The following is a 20193-nucleotide window of genomic DNA, read 5'->3' as shown; positions in this document are numbered from 1 at the left end:
AAGAATAGCTTTTATTCCTTGGCGCTGTTTAATCAACTGTTATATCAAGTCATGCTGTTTAAGCAACCACATCAAAAGAACATATCCTCTTTTGTATAAATTATATATTCCTTGTATCTGTCTTCTCGCATGCACGCAGACGGCAAGATAAAACTTAAGTTTGTTTTTTAATAGCATGAAGCAGGTATTTAGCTGTTATACAACTTGTTTCTGCAACTAAGTTGGTTGATAACAACCTAGAAGCCAAGCTGCTGACTTTCTAGCTTTTTACCCATTTCCAAGTCAAAACTCCTCAATTTAAAGCTCGGAAAGAGAAATCAATGATTCACTAAAACTCTACAAAGAAACATAAACAGCAGAAGAAAAGTTTAGGCTAAAAAAGAGGGAAGAGCACCGGTTAGAGCCAGCATGAGAGTTTCGGATTACTTTTTTCGGCTCTTTTCTAAAGTTTACCTAAAAAGACCACTTTGTCCCTTGAAAAGTCCATGCTGCCCTGCTTGTTACAGTTTACGGATGCACAACTTTCTTACCACTTAAAAACTAATTTTAAAGTGCATTTTCACATGGATTAAGTTGATTACTCAGGTCGATGTCACAGACTGGAAAAATCCCATATGATTGTTAGCTCCAAAGAACTTCTTTTTTTTTTTTTTTTTTTTTTTAGATACCCACAACTAAAATAAAGTTGATTTTTGGATGTGTTTTGTTTTTCTGAGAGACAGAACTTTTAATTACTTCAGCATGCTGTCCTGGAATTTTTAACAACCCCTAAAAAAACTCCTTAAAGTTTCTAGATCCTAGGACAAATTGTATTTTCTTAGGAGCAAAAGTAAATGAGCACTTTACAGGCAGAGAAGTGTTTGTTCATATGGGACTCTGCTGTTCTGTCTAACCTGCTCTATCAGCCCCATCTCTGCAATTTTGCCCGTCTCTCAACACCTTTGTCTGATTAGTAGCTTTTGGAGATCGGGATAAAGACATCACTTGCCACGCTGCATGAGATAACAATTAATTTAACATTAAACTTATCCCCTTTCCATTCACTTTGCTTGGATCGATCTCTGATAATTGTGTTTGCGGATGCTTTCAGCACTATGCTTTTCTTAAAAACTTAATGACACCCCGCAAGGAGGTGTAAGAGTCTAAAACGCTCCTCTCCGACTTTGACCAAAGAAACAAAGAATATAGCCCCAGTGTGCTCAGGAGACCATCTATTTTTAATCAGTTGACTTTTCACGCACTTTCGAAGATACAACACTATTTTAAACTGGGTGATAGTCCTTGTTTTATTAAAAAAAAAAAAAGTGCCTCATTGCAGTTGTGTGATACATAAGTCAGACACCCTAACTTCATCTAACTGCCGCCTCGCATCAGACCTGATTCTGCCTTTAAAGTGGTCATTTAACAGCTAAAAGGCGAGTGTGTTTTAAAAAGTACGTCTTTAGGAAGGAGAGCAATCTCCCTTTTCAGGGGGAAGAAACCTGTTACAAAGCCATTTAGGTGGGTGCGCTCTGAAATGGCATTATTCCCCCCCGGGCGTTAATACTTCCCCAATACGTTCCTATTTACACGGCTCCCCGACAATTCGGCATTTTATTTAACCGCAACTGCCCTTAGAATCTTGACTTGGACTGAGGCAGCCTGCTAATCTTACTTTTTTCCCCGTCTTTCACAGAGGCATCTGTTCCTCTTGCTGACAAATGTACCATTCTGCCAAGAAAGTTTCTGACAAAAAAAAAAAAAAAAAAAAAAAAAAAAAAAAAAAAAAAAAGGCAAAAAGAAAAAAAAAAGCGTGTAATTGATGTTATCCCAAGAAAGCGCGATCTCCACCCCTCTCAGCTCCAAGCCCTTCAGGTAAAAGGAAAAAAAAAATCTTTCAAGAATTTGTTGCCTTTTTGAGGGTTAAAACATCAGAAGACAAGCTTGTCTCGCCTTGGCCAATCAGCTCTCGGCCCTGGCAGCTATAATATAGAACTAAAGGCAGACTCCTCTCACAAGCGTCTTGCTTTGCTACCATTAAAATCAGACCCTTTTTTTGTCTCTCGATTGCTGTCTCACGACCAAACTCCGATGTGTTCCGTTATCAGCGACCTAAAGCCTGCCATTCCAGCACCTGTCTTGCTAGGGATCGGTGGATAGTATACGATTCAGAAAGCAGACAAGGACATAGGAGGAGAGAGAGCTCTAGAGACAGCCAGGGATAGGCACAGAGAGCTTTGAAGTAATTGGATTCAATGGACGAAATGCTGCTGTTGACAAGAATTCTCTTGGTGGGCTTCATCTGCGCTCTTTTAGTCTCCTCTGGGCTGACTTGTGGACCAGGCAGGGGCATTGGAAAAAGGAGGCACCCCAAAAAGCTGACCCCTTTAGCCTATAAGCAGTTTATTCCCAATGTGGCAGAGAAGACCCTAGGGGCCAGTGGAAGATATGAAGGGAAGATCACAAGAAACTCCGAGAGATTTAAAGAACTAACCCCAAATTACAACCCTGACATTATTTTTAAGGATGAAGAGAACACGGGAGCTGACAGACTGATGACTCAGGTAGAGCCACAGAGATACCTGTATTTGTGTTTGTTAACCTCTCTGAGCAATCCTAAAGGACGCATCTGTCTTAGCATTTTTGAAAGCCCCCCCTTTCCCTCTCCCCCTCCTCCCCCCGCCCCTCCAAACTCGGCTAGTTTTCCCCATTGAATGTAAATACCATCTATCCAGACAAGTTAGCAGGGGCTGGAGCTGGAGCTATTTAGATATTTGGTGGGGGAATCTGTGTGGTACTTACAGTCATTACCGTGCCATGGCGTTCCCTGTAACTTGGTTAGAGATTGCTGTTTGCATTTGTCCCCAAGGATGCACTTTGATCAAACGAATTGCATACAGCTCAGAGGACCCCAACTGTATAGTGACCGCCGGGCCACCCACTCATTATTACAAACGTAGTCCGTGGTTGCTGCGCCTGCTGACTTGATTTTTTATATATATATATTTTATTCAATTTCTCTCTTTTTTTTCTTCATTTCATTTTAACCTTCATTATTATTATTATTATTATTATTATTGTTATTTCTCTCGTGAGCATATTCTAAATTTAGTAGGCATGCAGTCGTGCACTCACAAAAGGCAGCTGAAGCCGGATCGACCATTCCTCTCCTGATTCAGTATTATATAGCTCGTATTGCAATACCATCATTTGCAATTGTGCCCATCAGAGCGTAAATATATTGATATTTCTTTAAGGATGCTCGCCACCAATGCTCTGGTACTTCCATAGGGGAGGGACTTGCAACTTATCGGCATTGCATCACCTTCTGTTTTAAAAAATCTGATGGCACAAGGTTTACAACTGGGTAAATATTGGATCTCGGGTGGAATCGGATTGCGGAACCATATTATGAAAAAGAAAAAAAAAAAAAGAAAAAATAGAGAAACGAGAGGGAAAGAGAGAGAACCGCTCCGAGAGTCACCTCATAATTATTATTCATGCTCAACAGAGAGCTCAGTGAAGTCAAGTGCTCTGCCAATTCCGGAGTTTCAGAAACTACATGCAATCTAGACACTGGAAATGGGTTTCCTCCAAATATAGGTCAACAGCGCTTTTTTAATATTAATACATTTAAGCCCCACCTTCAGTGCTAGAGCAGGACTCGCCTGGAAGGACTAGGCGGGGAGTGGACGCGGGTAAAGGGGGGGGGGAGAGAGTGGGGAGTGGAATTTCCCAAACTCTCCCCGTTCCTCGGCCTGATTTTCCGCACGTTGTCGGGTCTCCCGGGGCGAGGGACCGGCGGCCGCCACCATCTCCTCCCGACCACCTTAAATCGCACCGCACCTCGGAGCGCGGCGGCGCCTCCGCCCGCCCCCGGCCGCCGCCCCGCGGCAGGGTGCGGAGCGCAGCGGGGCCGGGGCCGGTCCCCGCTCGGGCGCGCCCGCGCCCCTCCGCACACCCGCGGCTCCTCCGCCCCCGCTGCCTCCGGAGCCGCATCTCTAGCATTTTCAGCTCCACTTACTCCCCTCGCGTATTGATCGCGGCGGCTCGGGTTTCACCCTCCCTCCGCAGCCGCGGCGCGGCGCGCAGCGCGGCGGCTCGCGGGAGACGGGCTCCCGCCGGGGCCGCGCATCCCTCTCGTCCTTCCCTCCCTCCCTCTCCTCCTTCCCTGCGCGCTGCGCGTGCGTGTGTGCGCGGCGGAGCGGGGCGCGGCGCGCGCGGGGGAGCGGGGGCGCGGTCGGGAGCGGTGGGCTGCGGGCCGGGGGGGGCTTGCGGGGCTGACCCCGCCTGCGGCTCTCCCGGGGCACGCCGCGCCGGCTACGCGGGGCTGCTGCGCTCCCGCTGCATTAGCTGGCAGCGGCTGAACTCCTGACCTTCTGTCAACTTCCCTCAGACGAACGAAACGAAAACAAATACTTTTTTTTTCTACACCCCCCCCCACCTTCTCCTTCAGCGCTTGTTGCCATGCCTTAGACACAATGGGGGGGAGGTGGGCTGAGAGCAGCGGGGACGAGGAGGCAGCAGCCCCGGGTACCCGGCGGCAAAGGGAGTTGTGAGATGGGGGAGCGAGACTGAGAAGAGAGCAGGGAGAGAGCGGGGCTCCGGCACGCCTCGGCCAGGCAGTGAGAGGGAAATGGAGCGGGGCTGGGGAGCGGGCGGAGGGGTTGCCCTTGCCCACCGCTCCCCGGGCACGGCTGGGCCCCTGGCGACCCGAGGTGCCGTCCTGCCGCCGGTTTCCCTGCCTTGCTTTCCTCTCCTTCCCTCTCTCCCTCCGCCAGCAACCTCTCGTTAAATCCCAGCCTTCAAACGCCGGCTTCGGGAGCCCTTCAACCATGGAGAGATTTTTCCTGAACAGAATCGTTAAACTTGCAGAGTGGTTGCCGAATGCATTAGTCGCTAGTTAATATTAACTCCAGAAGGGATGGGGGGGGGCGAACGCAAACAGAGGTAGGTAAGTCAGGTTCTCAACTTTGCAGTGACACCAGCAGTTTGCTAAGGGCTCCCCTTCCTCCCCTCCCTCCCCCCCCACCCCAGCCATTGGCTGGATTCGGGGGAGAGATAAGGAGGCCAGGTCAGTATGATAAAGCTGGAATTTGTATGAAAAAAAATAGCGATCTCGTGTAATGCAGGCACACAACCGGTGCGTGATGTGAGGAATTTAGAGATCAACTTGGCATTTAGGAAGCCCACCAGGTTGTTTACACTGACAGGTACCTGTTAAGTATTTCCTTCAAGCAATTCATTTGTGAAGAGATTAGGAGCTGGCAGGAGAGGGCTTGTTGAACAACTTTGCCTCCACACAAAGCGTTAGTGGAGGCAGCCCTGCTGAGCTTCACGGTGGCTGAACAGAATTGGGCTTGATTTGTGGCACACGACCCAATGAATTAATAAATAGTCTGGGCTTCACGGCTTTTGACTCTGACAATCCAGCTCAGGCAGTATAAAAGGGAAGAAAGTCCTTTAGGAGGCCGTTTCTTCTTTATTTCCCCTGAAGCCGGGAACTGGTGCTGGCAGGGCCGAAGCGGCAAGAGTCCCTCGGCGCTGCCCTCACCGCTGCCCGCATCCCGGTCCGCCCCCTCCGCTCCCGCTGCCTCCCGTGGGGGGCAAGACATCGCCGTGTCGCGCAGTGTTGTCGCCTTATCAGTAGCTGAAACGTTCGATCCTTCGCCCCCTTCCCCCCGTAAATTAGTGGAAGAGCGTATCCATCCTCTCAGGTGTGAGAGGAAGAGAAGGAAAAAATAAAATAAATCAAACTCAACTTGTGCCGCTGCACTTTGCTGCCGGGAACAGTGCTGAAACCCAAACACCGGTCTCTCTACATACAACGGTAGGCCAGAGAGTCCAAAGTGAGCTCACGGTTGTGTTTTATATTTCTCGGGTACCTGTGTGTCGCTGGTATCACTTTTATGGCTGTTGATAGACACAAGGGAACTTTCTTGCTGAGCAACCTTGTCACGTCCCTAAAAGTAGCGTCGTTGGGGTAATGGAGAGGCTTTGCCTTTCTGGGAGCTGTGAAGGGGGACTTTGTGGTCTGTTATTAGGTGTGCTGTGAGCACACTGGGGAGAAGGGTCCTGCAGGAGGCCAAGAATCCCAGTCAGGCTAGCAAAAGTGTGGGAAGAGCAGCTTACTGCATCCCGCTTGGCTTTTATCCATCTCGTCAAGCGAACCACATCGGGTATATCCACGACTTGTTTTACTCTCAAAAATGGGGAAGAAAGCTGGCAACGTGCGTGTTTCTAACTCTGTACCTTTAGTCAAGCGCTTTTCAATGCTTTTGGTGCTGATTTCCTCTTTCGGAGGGCTGAGAATCCTTTCCCCTATCACACTGTGCCTGTTCTCCCCCCCTTGTCTAAGATAGGAATCCCCCCAGAACTTTCAGGGCTTCATTTACAGCTCACCTCCTTCCAGTGCTGCAGGCCCCTTTCCCCTCCCTCTCCCCATCTTGCCCCCCTCATTACTCGGTCCCTGAGGGACCCTGGTGCTGCGGGGCCCGGTTCAGCCCGAGGAAGGTCGGTGGCTCCGGAGGGGCGATGAAAAACCCTGCAATGCTTCTCCACGGAGTTGTAAGCGTTTCACTCCACACAAAGAGGCTCCTAGCTTGCATAGCATCCCTGCTTCGCTTAACTTCCCTCCTTGGCCCTCCCTTGCTTTTCATCTTCCCACTAAGAGCTATATTATTGTATGGATTTGCTCGGCTTTGTAGGCGAGCGCCGATGTATGTTTGAAGCGGAGTGAATGCTCCCAGCCCATGCAGCTTTGAGGGCTCTAATGAGTGATGGGCGAAGGGAGAGAAAAAAAAAAAACAAAACACCCATCCTTCCAGCACATAAAGGCTGTTAACATGTATTGATACCCTTTTCAACACAGAATTAAGCTGAAAAGACCCGGAGAGACATTCCGGGGGGAATCCGTGACTCCGAGATATATGGCGAGTGTTTGTTCTCGGCAGAAACTTTGCTCTCGGGAAGGGACTGGGCACTTAGCGGCAGGAATTTGCTCCGTGCAGGTGGCTTTGAACCACCACACTCGCACCCGGTGGTGCGGCCGGGGGGGTTTCCCCTGTCCCCGCAGCAGGTGCCGGGGAGGGGACTGCTCAGTCCCTGTGGGTTTTCGTGGTGTTTCATCCCCTCTTCCTCCCATGTCCCCATGTTTCACACTCCTCCTCACCTGCTTCCCCATCCCTCCCTGGCAACGGGGGAGAAGATGCTCAGCTCTGGCTGAGCCCATTCTGCCGCGTGTTTTGGGGGGAAGGGAGGGCTGCCGCCTATTTGGCTGGGGAGGGAGGGTAGGATGCGGCCCAAGGGGGTATAGATAACGAAGTGGGGGTCTGCCCCTGGCTGCAGCATCCCCATAATGACCTTTCCCTGTCTATCCGTATCCCGCAGCGCTGCAAGGACAAGCTGAACGCCCTGGCGATCTCGGTGATGAACCAGTGGCCCGGCGTAAAGCTGCGGGTTACCGAAGGATGGGATGAGGACGGCCACCACTCTGAGGAGTCCTTGCACTACGAGGGCCGCGCCGTGGACATCACCACCTCGGATCGGGACCGCAGCAAGTACGGCATGCTGGCCCGCCTGGCCGTCGAGGCCGGCTTCGACTGGGTCTACTACGAGTCCAAGGCACACATCCACTGCTCCGTCAAAGCAGGTAGGGCAGGCAACTTGCCAGGGACAGGTCGGGATGGGGGGACACCCGCGGGCCACGACTCAGCCCCCCCGAGTCTTCTCTGCCCTGATGTCACCCGGGTTCCCTCCTCCTGTCCCCCGAAGTGTCCCCATCACCCGGCTCTCCCCGCCGGGGCTCCTGCGGGGATGGGAGCGGAGCCCCACCGGCGCAGGGGTGGGAGTAAGGAACGAGTGAGGGCGGAAAGAAAAAAAAAAGCCCAGCCAGCTGCAGCACTTTTGCACAGAATTTTTATTTGGGTGATGTTTCTTCCCAGCCTTCCCACGAGCGCTGCGCCGCAGCCACACACCCTTCTCCTCCCCCCGTGGGATCTGATGCTTTCCCCATCCAAAGAGCATGTTCAACACAAACACTCGTGGCAGTCTCCAGCCGCCCCGCTGGCTGCACGCCTTACTCGCGAGCGCTAATCTCCGAGTGGGAGCCGGCCAGGAAAATAAATAAGTAACGTGGTCCCCAGCCTCCTTCATCGGTAGCCGCTAGGAAATTCCCAGATAGGGATACACATACACATAATTTTTTTCCCTCCCCTCCCCTGTGCTTACAACGCCACACGCTGTCTCAACCCGGGAACAGCTCGCAAGAAATCCTCGACTCGCAGAGTTCCTTTTTCTGACACTTGACACTTTTTTGGGGAGCAAATCGGTTGGCAAGTGCCAGCCCCCTGCCCTCCCGTCTCCCTCCACCCATTTAGATGCCTTTGGATGGCATCTAAAGCGCTTTTCAAGAGCATCCTCTAGCCCAGCAGCCTGCTGGATGTGTCAAGAAACATTTGGTTGCAAAGGAAAATAATGGGCTTTCTTTAAATATAGCCGTTTGTTTCGAACCCAGCAGCCCCAGGGCAGGGAAACCAGTCTGCTCATCTGCAGGACAGGTTCATTGCCCCACTCCAGCCCGAAGCTACCCAGGGGCTGAGCCGAGGTAGCACTTCTCCCAGCCCGTGGAGGCTTTGTCCTGAGAGCCTGCTACTGCTTTTGTTCAGCTCCTGGGTCCTCTCTAGCCAGAAGGAGGCCCTGCAGAACTGTCAGCTGTGTGGAGATATGAAACATCCCTTTCAACAGCCAAGATGGGCTTTACAGCACAAGGTGTCTGATTGTGGTGTGTGGTGACCTTAGCCCAAGCACATCCCCTAATCCACCCCCGTGGGCATTTCATAGGAGAGGAGTAACCCCAAGCTGCTCATTGAGATTCGACACACACGGAGTTGGGGGCAATATTTAGAGGGTGTCACGCAGGGTCGTGTGACTGTACGAGGCAGGCTGAAGGAAGCAGGCTTGAATTCCATCCTCTCACCCTGATCTTAAACTGTCCAAACCTCATTTCATGACAGAGCATCTCATGAGAAGATTAAACCCCATAATGCCAGGCAGGAAGATTCTTTATCTAGATCTCTGTTTGCAAAAAGTATGATCCCGGAGACTGGAATGCAAAGAAGAGTTCCCCCAAGGCCTGAATTATTGTCACCAGAACAGAGGAGGGAGAGGCAGGGGTGGTAAAAGGGACATTGATAATGCGCTACAGCAAGTATTTAGAGCAAGCTTCTACATTTAAAATTCAAATACAGATCTTGAGTGCCTTGGAAAAGTGGCTCTGCTGTGCAAATAATGCTTGGAAGGTCCTGGGTTTTTTGGAGAGTATGTGTGTGAATTGGCACATAGGGTTTCTGCACCTGAACAAATAGGGAGGGGGAGAAAAGGGGGGGAAGAAGCTGGGAAAAAAATGGAAGTGTCCTCTCTTCCAAGAGTGTCTGCATTTATTACATGAATCAGAATGACAATGCTGATCCTTTATTGGATTTTAATTAGAGAACCCAAACAAGCACTGCTCAAAGAAGCAGATTTTCACACCTCTGCCAATTCACTGGCATGTTTGTAGAGCTGCTACACTACTAGATCTATTCATCAAGTCCCTGAATATGCAAACAAAGCTCTAGCCAGACCTTTACTGTCGGCTTGTAGGAAGGTGTAGTTTGCTAGCAGAGGCCTCTACATAAAGCACATAGCTTGTTTGTTGCCATGTCCTCCCTGAAGAGGGAGGCCTTGGAGATCTAACTGCTTCATTTCTGAAGGAGAAGTGATAAAGTCATTAGCAAATCAATAACGGTCTAATTTTCACCCTTCCTGTCCTTCCCGAGAAAGTCATTAGGAGACACTCCAAGGATTTATTTAAACCATAAGTTTCAGTAAGAACTGCGGAGGTAAAATATAAACCCTGTCCACCTTCAGGAGATAAATCACCAGGTCTCTTAACTGGTATAGGGATTAACTGGGAGAAACCAGGGAAAGGCGAGGGAGGGATGGTGAATGCCAACAGTTGTAGCAAACACACTTGCTACCATGGCATAGCATGAGCTACTACCCCATCTTCAGAATACCAGAGCTTTTAGGGGCACTGCAGAGTCCCTCTGTTAAGATAGAGACCAGCCTGGAACATGGCAGAGTTTCTCTCCCACCACCCCACCGGTGGCTGAGCTTCCAGAAAGGGATTTGCAAGACAGACTTAGAGTTTCATTGCTACTTCTGCTTTCTTTAAATCTGAGATTGTTCCTTTCAGTAGCACTGGAAAACGGCTACAGTTCATGACAGCATATAATATCTAAACTCTGAGTAACTCCCAAGAGCTGGAGGAGGTGAAGGAGCTTGAGCCTGGCACAGATGTGGAGCTGCCTGGGGACCCCAAGTTCTGGGACAGGGAACAGCATCCTTCTTCTACTGGGGTGGGAGAGGCTTTTTTTTTTGGAAAGAGGAGTGACCCAGAGTGCAGGAAATGCTGAGCAGGGGTGGTATGACAGCGACATGTGCACCAGTAGCCACCATGCCAAGCAGGAGAGCAGAGAGGACTGGAGACAACACGGGGGCATGTACAGGGTGATGGAGGAGGACTCGTGAAACTCTGACTGTTGCTTTCCAGTGGGGCAAATTCATGTGCACCTTGGAGCAAAGTTTCCTCCTGCTCCCTGCTGTCTTCTCCCTAGATGACCTCCTTGAGTAAGAGCTCAGTGGGGACCCTGAGCACTGCAAGCGCAGACACTTGCTTAGAGGAGAAACCTTAAGCCAGTAAAAGCACTCGGCTTCAAAAGGTTGCGAGTTATCTGGCATCGGATGTCAGTGTAGGGTAAATCGTAGCCAAATGGGAAGTTCTTCCAGAAGAAATTTGTTCTGGAAGAGTTTTCTTGCTGGAAATATTTTGGTCCATTTCCTTAACGAAGAAACTAACTCCTAACCCAGAGAGAGATGCACTGGCTCAAATCTGTCAGGAAGGGGATTCTCACTTGACCCACTGGGAGTAAATGGGGCATGTTCATAGATGAGGATGGAGGAATTTCAGAGAGAAGTCTGGCTGTGTCCTGCACCTATTCTTCTTGGGTGGGTCAGGGTGGTTGGGGAAGCGGCGTGTCCCCTCATACACCCATGCTCCAGCTGAGCTTCTCCCTCCTCTAACCCTGCTGTGCCTCTCTCCTTGCACAGAAAACTCGGTGGCAGCCAAATCTGGAGGCTGCTTCCCTGGCTCGGCCACGGTGCACCTGGAGCAAGGCGGGACCAAGCTGGTGAAGGACCTGAGACCCGGCGACAGGGTGCTGGTGGCCGACACCGAAGGCCGCCTGCTCTACAGCGACTTCCTCACCTTCCTCGACCGGGAGGATGGCTCCCACAAGCTCTTCTACGTCATCGAGACACGGCAGCCCCGGCCCGGCTGCTGCTGACGGCCGCCCACCTCCTCTTCGTGGCCCCCCAGCACAACCAGTCTCAGGCGGGGACCCCCAGCAGCCGCCGGCGCTCTTCGCCAGCCGCGTGCGCCGGGCCAGCGGTCTTTCGGCTGGGCGAGGGCGGCGGCAGCTCCTGCCCGCGGCCGTGCACAGTGTGTCGCTGCGGGAGGAGGCGTCGGGGGCCTACGCCCCGCTCACCGCCCAGGGCACCATCCTCATCAACCGCGTGCTGGCCTCCTGCTACGCCGTCGTGGAGGAGCACAGCTGGGCACACTGGGCCTTCGCCCCCTTCCGCCTGCTCCAGGGGATGCTGGCCACCCTCTGCCCCTCCGGAGGGGGGTCCCCGATGGGCGACCCCACGGCCCCCGGCATCCACTGGTACTCTCGGCTCCTCTACCGCATCGGCAGCTGGGTGCTGGATAGTGACTCTCTGCACCCGCTGGGCATGGTGGTGTCGTCCAGCTGAGAGCATCCTGCGCCGCCCCGGGCCACCTGCCGGCCTCCGAGGGAGAGACAGAGACACAGAGGGAGAGAGAGAGAGACAGAGAGAGAGACAGAGAGAGAGAGAAAGGAGACTAAAAAAGAGAAAGAAAAAAAAAAAAGAAAAGAAAAACCCAAAAGAAAAAAAAAAAGAAAAAAATACCTATTTTTAAAAGAGAGCACGGATTAAGACTTAAAAATAATAATAATAATAAAATAATAATAATTAAGTAGGACAGTCCAAAGTAGACTTTAAGGGAAACAAAGACCCCGGGAAGTTCTGTTCTGTTTAGTTTATAAATATATATATATTTTTATTTGTTCTTTTGTTTCGTTTGTCGGTTGTTGTTTTGTTTTTTTTCCTCCTCTCCTGGATATTTATTTCTTTGGTATTTTGAATAGATGTTTTAAATGATATGAACCGGACCTTCAAGAGCCTTAAATAGTTTCTTTGATAATTTATTATCATGTGAACTGTACTCACACGGGAAAAAATTATTTTGTGAGGCCAAGCAAAACTGCGCAGAGTCTATTTTTCTACATGTCACGTGTGTCCTGACTTTCAGAAAGCAAAATTCTGTACTTTCCCATCTCTCCATTACATTGCTCCGTCATTTCAGCAAGTCTAAAAAACAAGCAAACAAACAGACACACACAAAAAAGACAAACTTCATGGGGGTCCGTAAATTATATTTTTATACACAGAATTGTAAATTAGATTTTTTTGAGAGATCAATACTTAACTGAATCACATTTCGTTTTTTGAAATAGTGTAAAATATGAGAATATATTATTTTAATTTAAATAGTTTCAAATGTAACACCATTTCCTGTATTGTTTTCCATGTTTTGCTTTGTAAAAACACCATTCGGCCACGTCCATGGAAGTCAAGACTGTTACACAAACTTTTTATTTGCAAAAACCGTAAGAAACTTTGTTATTTTTAACTTCAAAAAAAAAGTTTATTAGAAAATAATATTTTTTAAAAAACGCACATGGCGGCAATTCTGTGACGATGGAGATGGTAGTTTGTACAGAGGGGAGAAAAGGATGTTTTGCATTAATAAATTGAGAAATAACTGCTGTAAATTTACTAAAATGTATTTTTGAATATTTTGTAATAGTTTTAATAGTTTTATAGAAATAAAATGTGCCATGCACAGTCTGGTTAGTATATAATAACTAAGAGTTCCTGGTGCATCCCATCTTTTTTTTTTTTTCCTTTTTGCTTATTGGTTTAGGAAACATGATGCCTAAAGGAGTGCCTGTTATTATATTTAGATGTGTTACTTATGACATTTAATTTTGGTACTTTAATTATCGAAAAGAATCCATCACATTTGAGCATAACCTGGAATCTCTTGTAGTGACAGTAGAACCTCACTTATTTGCACGAGCGACCGGGAGACGCGGTTTCCCTTTGCCGGAGCCCTGGCTCCCCATCCGCACTCAGGCGATTCTCCCCTCTTCCAGCTCCAGCCCCGGCTCCCTGTCCGCTTCCTGGCCTGGTCTGGACACTGCAGACAGCTCTTAAAATTGATTTCTGAGGATATTAAATCAAGTTTTCCCTTTGAAGTGTGCAAATGTAAAAGCAGGCAACTGCCTTCATCTTGTGGCCGCACCGGGATTTTAATTGGCTTTAATTTGGGTGCCAGAAGATGGAAATCTGAGGGAGAGACACTGACTTTGGTGAGTTAGCAGGGATTCATGTGGCAGATGCTGGAAGAAGGAGACGGCCACCAGATTTCACTGGCCACTTTGAGTAACAACACAGGGCTTGGGGCCGCTGAGAGCAGAGCAAAACACCATTTTTGCAAAACAAAGAAAGGATAAAGATTTGTTCGTTTATTCTGAGAGACATTCCTTAGCTATAACACAGGAGTCTGTCCCGAGCCACCGATGTGTGAACGCACTGGAGATGTGTTTTTGGAGCTGAGTGGTGTGGCCAGCACTGAATCCCCTGCCTGGTCCCAGCCCCAACCCCTGCTGAGGGGATCATCCTTGCAGGTGCTGATCAGTGAGGTTCTACTGCACCACGTGCTCCTCCATGAGGGGTTTCCAGGAACCCTTTAAAAATTTTGCAAAACACTGTGTGTGCATGTGTGTGAGCGTCTGCAACAGGACCGTGCCGGAAGGGAGCTTTCCTTGAATGTCTTCTCACCTTTCCTTTGGTTTCCATTATTCACCGGTCTAGATGTTCATCCATCGGGCAGCCTTTTGCTCCAGAGACACAGCCATGTTCCTGCTGGGATGGACAGCAGCTCCAGGGCCTCCCGGAATGTCCCTACCTGTGGCCATCTCCAGAGGGTGTAGACCATGCTCTTCCATGTTGAAATCCTAGGAGCTTCTGGAGTGCTGTCAGGAGCTGGTGGCTGAGCCCCGTGCACGAGCACTGCTGTGTCAAGCCCTAACAGATGGATGTGGTCTCTCCTTCCCGTCAACCTCTAGTCCAGGACCACTTCCAACCTCCACAGCTCGGACATGGCTGGGGAGATGAGACTTCAGTGTGACCACCAGCGTGCTGCAGCACCAGGACAGGAACCAAGCCACCCTAATGCCCTCCTGATGTGGGGCATCGTGGGGGACTGTGGACTGCCTGGTGGGTGCTGGGGACCTGCTGCCCACCCCAGCTCGGACTCTGCCACCTCCATGTCTTTGGGGTCTGCTGGTGCGTTGAGGGCTGACAAGGCGGCTGGTTTGGGGCATGTGAGAATGTGATCATGGAACAAATGAGTCCCTGCTCTAAGAGCCGGGCCTTTGCATGTATGGCAGTGCTTGGGCATCTGAGCTCTCTTATCCCTGTCTCTGAGTGGCAGATGACATTTTTTAAGGCCTTTACACTCAGAAAAATGACCTTCTCCAGAGGTCGGGCAGTGGAGGTGTTTAGGGATGTCAGCGATCAAACTTAAAGCCATTGGCCTGGGGGCTTCAGTCTAAGTTGTAACTGAGATGTGAATGAGCCATCAGAACAGAGCCCATGCCTGTGTCAGTGTAGGGCATGTGTCTGGTAGGGATCATATCAGACATTGCTGCATTTAATCTTCACCAAAAGGCCAAGACGAGCTCAGAGCTTTGTGGTGGGAGAGAAGCTAAGATGCTGTCTTATACTAGGATCAACCTGTTTGGCCAAGCAGAGAAGTGCTGTGCCATGCTCTCCACTGCACATATTCCAAGAGGCTTTCTGCCTTCCTCTCACCATGTGTGTGTTCCATCTCTTCCTCCGGCTCCTCTCATCCGGATCACCCCTCCGTGGTGTGCGTTAGAAGTGCTTCCTTAGATGGGCCAACCCAAACTGTAGCTCCAGCTCTCGTATGAAGGATGTACTGTCAAAACGTTGTGCAAAACGTCTAGGAGATGTCACTGTCCATTTTCAGGGTCTGAGTATGGCAATAGTTTGTATAAAATGTACACATAGTGGTGGCTACAGAGTAGTTTATGACTAAATACATATCTATTACTGTTAAAATAATGTATAAGAATGTACTTGAAGCTATTATCCTTGTGCTCTGTTGTCTGAATAATTAAAGAAATTACAGAGACTTCCTGAAATGTCTGATATGTGACAGCATTCCTACTGCACACTCTCAGCTCTGTGGTTTTTACCCTGATGACATTGAAACGGGGAGGGGGGATTTGGCATGGGGCTCTTCAAACATGTGAGGAATTGTCTGTGTCGCTTCACATGATGGTCACAACCTCCCTCTTCTCCTACCTAGAGCCACGTAGACAGTCTGTCGTTTACCTGTGAAATACTGTGTGGCTCTGCAAAGCCAACTCATTTGAAAGGGGTTTGTGGGGCACAAACTGCCTCCCCCACCCAAGCCAACGTGAGAAGTGACCCTAATGATATAGGGACAGGTTGGTGTTTACCTGTCTGGTCTGTCAAGGAATGCCCTGGTGCTCAGACACCAGGTAAACACACCAAGGGGAAGCTTGGATGCACCAGCAAAAGAGGATCACATCCACAGTGCAATTAAAATCCAAGCACAAGCACTGGGGTAAACCAGGTCTTTCACAGGCAGGGAGCTGTTCTGTGCCACAGCCAGGAGCTCTTTGTGCCCTCACATGTGAAATTTGCTTAGCTGTATCTTTATATATATATATGCACACGATGCACACGTTTGTATACATATATAACATTATTATCCTTATATTAAGAGCTCAGCATACCCTACCAGGCTATAAATATGTTTATACTGGCCCTCCCAAGCATTTCACACCACACCAGGGCTGAGCAGGTGATGTAAATCCACCCGGTTGGGCGATAATTGGGCAGCAGTTTTGCAGCCCCAGTACAGCATCTATTTCAATTACAGGGGGAAGGAGACCAGTAGGAGCATTTTATTTTACTCATTACTGCAAGCCATAAGGGACCACCAGCTTTCTTAAGCTTTTGAAATTCTTTCTTCAGCAGTTTCTGCCTTAAAACCAATGCAAACTTAACTGGAAAAAAGGTCAGTTTTCCATGTACTGAACACTTTGGAGCTTTCAAAGGAACAGAGTTAATGTGATCCTTGGACTGAGCAGGCTGGAAGGGAAAAAATCATCTTTGAAAAATGCATCTTTACAAGCAATGGGATTGTCTCAGATTTGATGGGAGCAGGATGAGCCTTGCAGCCACTGTTTGTGCCAAGATTGTTAAATATAATTTTTAATACTTCACATTTGGGGTGTTTAGGCTTACGTATTTAAATAATTTTGGTTTTCAGTGCTGAAAAGAAGCTAGCAAATCCAGGAAATACGAGTTTAATGATCTTGTCCTGGTTCCAGTAAAATCAAGAGTGGCATCCAGAGCTGATCTGGGTGCAGAGGGAGTTGTGTTGCTACCTTAAAGCAGAGTGCAGGACCCTAAATAACTTCTTTTCCTTTTCATTTTTAAGTGAGAGCAAGCCAGCTCTTCGCACAAATACTTCTGCAAATCAGGAGTGAAACCACAAGGCCAAGAAGTCTGTTTGGGGTAAAAGTATTTGTTTTGATGTCCTGTGACCTAAATGCGAAATAAATATTAGATTTGCTCAGTTTGGTGTAAACAAATGTCCATTCATATTATCGGAGAGGAGAGGTGACAGGGGATGCTCTGTGTGGCGTGACCAAGGAGTGTCCCTTGGCCACCAAACTCACATCTGGCTTCTGCCCAGGGGCAGGAGGGCTTGGGCATGGTCAGAGGAGCAGGAATCCTGTGAGGATAGCATGTGCTTCATGCAGCTCTGCCCAGCTTGCTCAGCTCCAGGGACAGCACAGGGACCCCTTCCTCACCCCACCACTGGGGCAAGGCTTGCCTGGACCAGCTCTCTGGGACACCAGGATGTATCCTTGCAAAGAGGATGTGCTCAGAGGGAAAATATACTTGGGAATGCTACAGCATTCCAAGTTTTGCATCTTTTGATGGAGTTCTGTGCAAGGGAATGGATGATACATCTGTATGCAATTAGAGCAAAATCCTTTCGGTATCACAGCAGACAGGCACTATGTCACAGACCTGTTGTAGGGTTTCTCTGAGTGGAGGAAGCTTATTTACAGGCAGGATACAGCTCAGGCTTTGGCTAATTTGGAGAACTAAAGCGTTTCATGGGCTTCTTTTTTGAACAGTTTAGGCTGTAAGCAGCCTCTGGTGGTCCCGGGTCTAATTCCACTCCATATGGGGACTGCTTAGATCAAGCTGCAGGAGGAGATCCTCAATCAGGTCTCACATATCTGCAAGTGTAGAGGGGCTCCAACCCTCTGAGTAACTGGTATTGTTAAATAAGCTAACAGTTTGCCTCAATATAACAGCAGTGCGCCCCATCAATCAAGAATCTTCCTTTATATTCTCTTTGTATTCATTCTGAGAGGAAGGAGACCAAAGAGTTAAAACAAAATTAGTTTTAAGAAATCCCAGGCTCAAAATCTGGGGCATTTGGAGTTCTGCTGAGCTCTGCTTCTGCTCCTGCAGCTCTCACTGAGCAGAGAGCTGAAACCTCACTCACCCAGCTCACCTTTCTCTCTAAGTCAGCCCTGTCCTGTTTTCCACAGCAGTAAGCAGTGGTTTTAATTAGACTGTGATGAATACTAATAAATATTAGTCTCAGGATTGCTCATGAACAATTCTCTTGGAATAGTCATCGGTTTGGTGTAAGCTTTGTTGGCTTTGCCAAATGATGCCCTTTCTACTCAGCAAGTTTTTCTAGAAATAGGAGCATAATAAATGTACAGTATCAAACAAGTCTGTTCTGGCACAGTATTTGTATGAATAACCATTTTGTGCTATCACCAGTGGAAGCTGTGGGGTTCACAGGCATCAGAAAGTCCAGCTGCCATTCAAATATTTGCAAATAATGAATGTGTGACCCCACAAATAACAACAAACCAACCTGGTTGCTTTCATTGAGAAAAATTATTATGAATCACTGTGTACTGTGGGCTCAATACAACAACCACCAGCGTCAAATGAAGTCTTTCCACAACTTCAAACAGGCAGGGGAGGTCATCTGTGTTTGCTCAGCTTTACCTGTTGTGTCCATCGCTCTCATATTGTGCCATTAAATAATAGAATTTATCAGGCAAGTAAGAATTTCCTAGAGAAGCCAAGAGTGGGCAAATGTCATCTCCTGACTGCGTATGTGCAGCTCCCACTGATGTCAGTAGGGTTATGTATGGGCAAAATGAGGTCAGGCTGTGTTGTCCTACTTTATGTGCCCTGTGGTATTACACTCAATTAAGTTTTGTCTCCCAGGACACAGCCTCGCTCCCACTTAAGTCACCAGGAACTTTGTCACTGCACAACAGTGCAGGAGAAGGCACGAAATACCAGTCTTTGATCTAGAGTGCAATAAGGTTTAACCCATGTATTCAGGAATAAGGATCAGGGAGGGTTAGATTTAGTAGAAAAATAAATAAATGTGTGAAATTCCAACATGGTGCATCTTCAGGAGAAGATGCTTTGCAAACTCACTCACAGCCTTGCAGAGCGTGGTAGCCTCAGCAAAACCTTCTTCTCAAGGTTCCTTCCTGCCCTCTCCCTTCTGCCAATGGCTTCCCCCTGATCCTTGCAGAAAGATACTGAATATCATAGGCAACACTTCTTAGGCAGCACGGGAGAATTGGTCACATCTTCTGTGTGGGAGACCACATGCTTGTTTACTTTGAAAATATTAACCACTGGTTGTGAAGTGAAACTATAAATAGCTGTAGGAAGGAGAAAACAGTGAAAAAAATCCCTCATTACAGACAAACAAGTTGCCAGAAGGATGCTGGGCTTTGAGTGAACCAGTTTTGATTCTTGCTCCTTTGATGGGGTTTCTTCTGATTTTGAGCAAGTAGCTTTTGTCTCCCTGCCTTCATCAGAGGGTTGAAGAAAAACATCTCAAAGGATAATTTTCTCTGGTCTATGGGTCTACATGATGAGAAACACAATGATTGAGGTATCATCTACTCCCTGTTCGTCACTGAGGGATCTCCTCTGTGTGCACATGCTGAAACCGAAGGATGACCCAGAACCTTTGCTTGTCAGACTGTTTGAAAGCCCTTTTATTTACATATTGGTTAAAAAAGGTGTTTAATTTTTAAATCTCTCACAACTGCCAGTATCAGCCATATTTATATCTAAAATAAATATATTTATTATGGGATTTTAAAGCCCATTTTAAATACTCTTGAAAAAGATGACAGCTGGCTTTTGCATGGTCAAACTCTGCACTGCACACTTAAGTCATGAGGAGGACCCACAAGGCTTTAGCCAGCTCAAGGCTAAGAAACTATTTTGGCTTCTGATTGTGTCTCCATGTACCTCCATGGTATGGCTGGCTGGCTGGAGGAGTCTGGATGGACAAGATCTCTATGGACTAATGAGAGAGCTGAGACACCTGCAAATACGTCTGACTAGGTGTCCTAACTTTACAGCTGAATCCTGCCCAAAATGTCACTTCAGCCCTTTGTTTTTCGCAGAGGCTCCCCATGAGGTTCCAGATTATATTTGGGGCATCCTTGACTCATCCAGTGGACCTGGTGTGAGGTGCACATAGACTTCCCTTAGCTCTGCAGAGTGACCAAGCTCTGGGCCTAGACATGTTCACCCTCCTCTCTGCATCCATACTGGGGTAAGCCCAGTGCAGTCCAAGGCCAGAGCTTTCTCTGGAGCTGGTTCTCCACTGCAGGATTAGCTCAGGACTTCAGAGAGGCCACAAACCTCAGTGCCTCTCTTTCCAAGAGCAAGGCACACTTGTTCAGCCTTGCCTGTGTTGGTATAAACACTGTGCACGTACAGTGTAGTTAATTAAAACTATTCCCACTCCATTTTCCCCTGGGGAAAGGAAAGGAGAAGATAGATGCTCATGGGAGAGGTGCTCATCACGTTGCTTAATGTGAT

The 20193-nt window shown here is 48.4% G+C and overlaps 1 protein-coding gene across 1 annotated transcript; it reads left to right on the top strand.

The window, feature by feature from the left end:
- The first annotated feature begins 2026 nt into the window (after positions 1–2026).
- SHH (sonic hedgehog signaling molecule) lies at positions 2027–11909 on the top strand. Its single transcript, XM_018084943.3, is given in 5 exon segments — positions 2027–2543; positions 7369–7630; positions 11131–11349; positions 11352–11426; positions 11429–11909. Coding segments are annotated over 5 exon segments (1272 nt in total). The 5' UTR covers positions 2027–2234; the 3' UTR covers positions 11836–11909.
- The last annotated feature ends 8284 nt before the right edge of the window (positions 11910–20193 follow it).

Source organism: Manacus vitellinus, unplaced genomic scaffold (assembly GCF_001715985.3).
Source record: "Manacus vitellinus isolate BGI_N305 unplaced genomic scaffold, ASM171598v3 scaffold_79_pilon, whole genome shotgun sequence".
NCBI classification, from domain to species: Eukaryota; Metazoa; Chordata; class Aves; order Passeriformes; family Pipridae; genus Manacus; species Manacus vitellinus.
The sequence above is the reverse complement of the archived record's forward strand: the minus strand, read 5'-3'. Positions and strand labels throughout refer to the sequence as shown.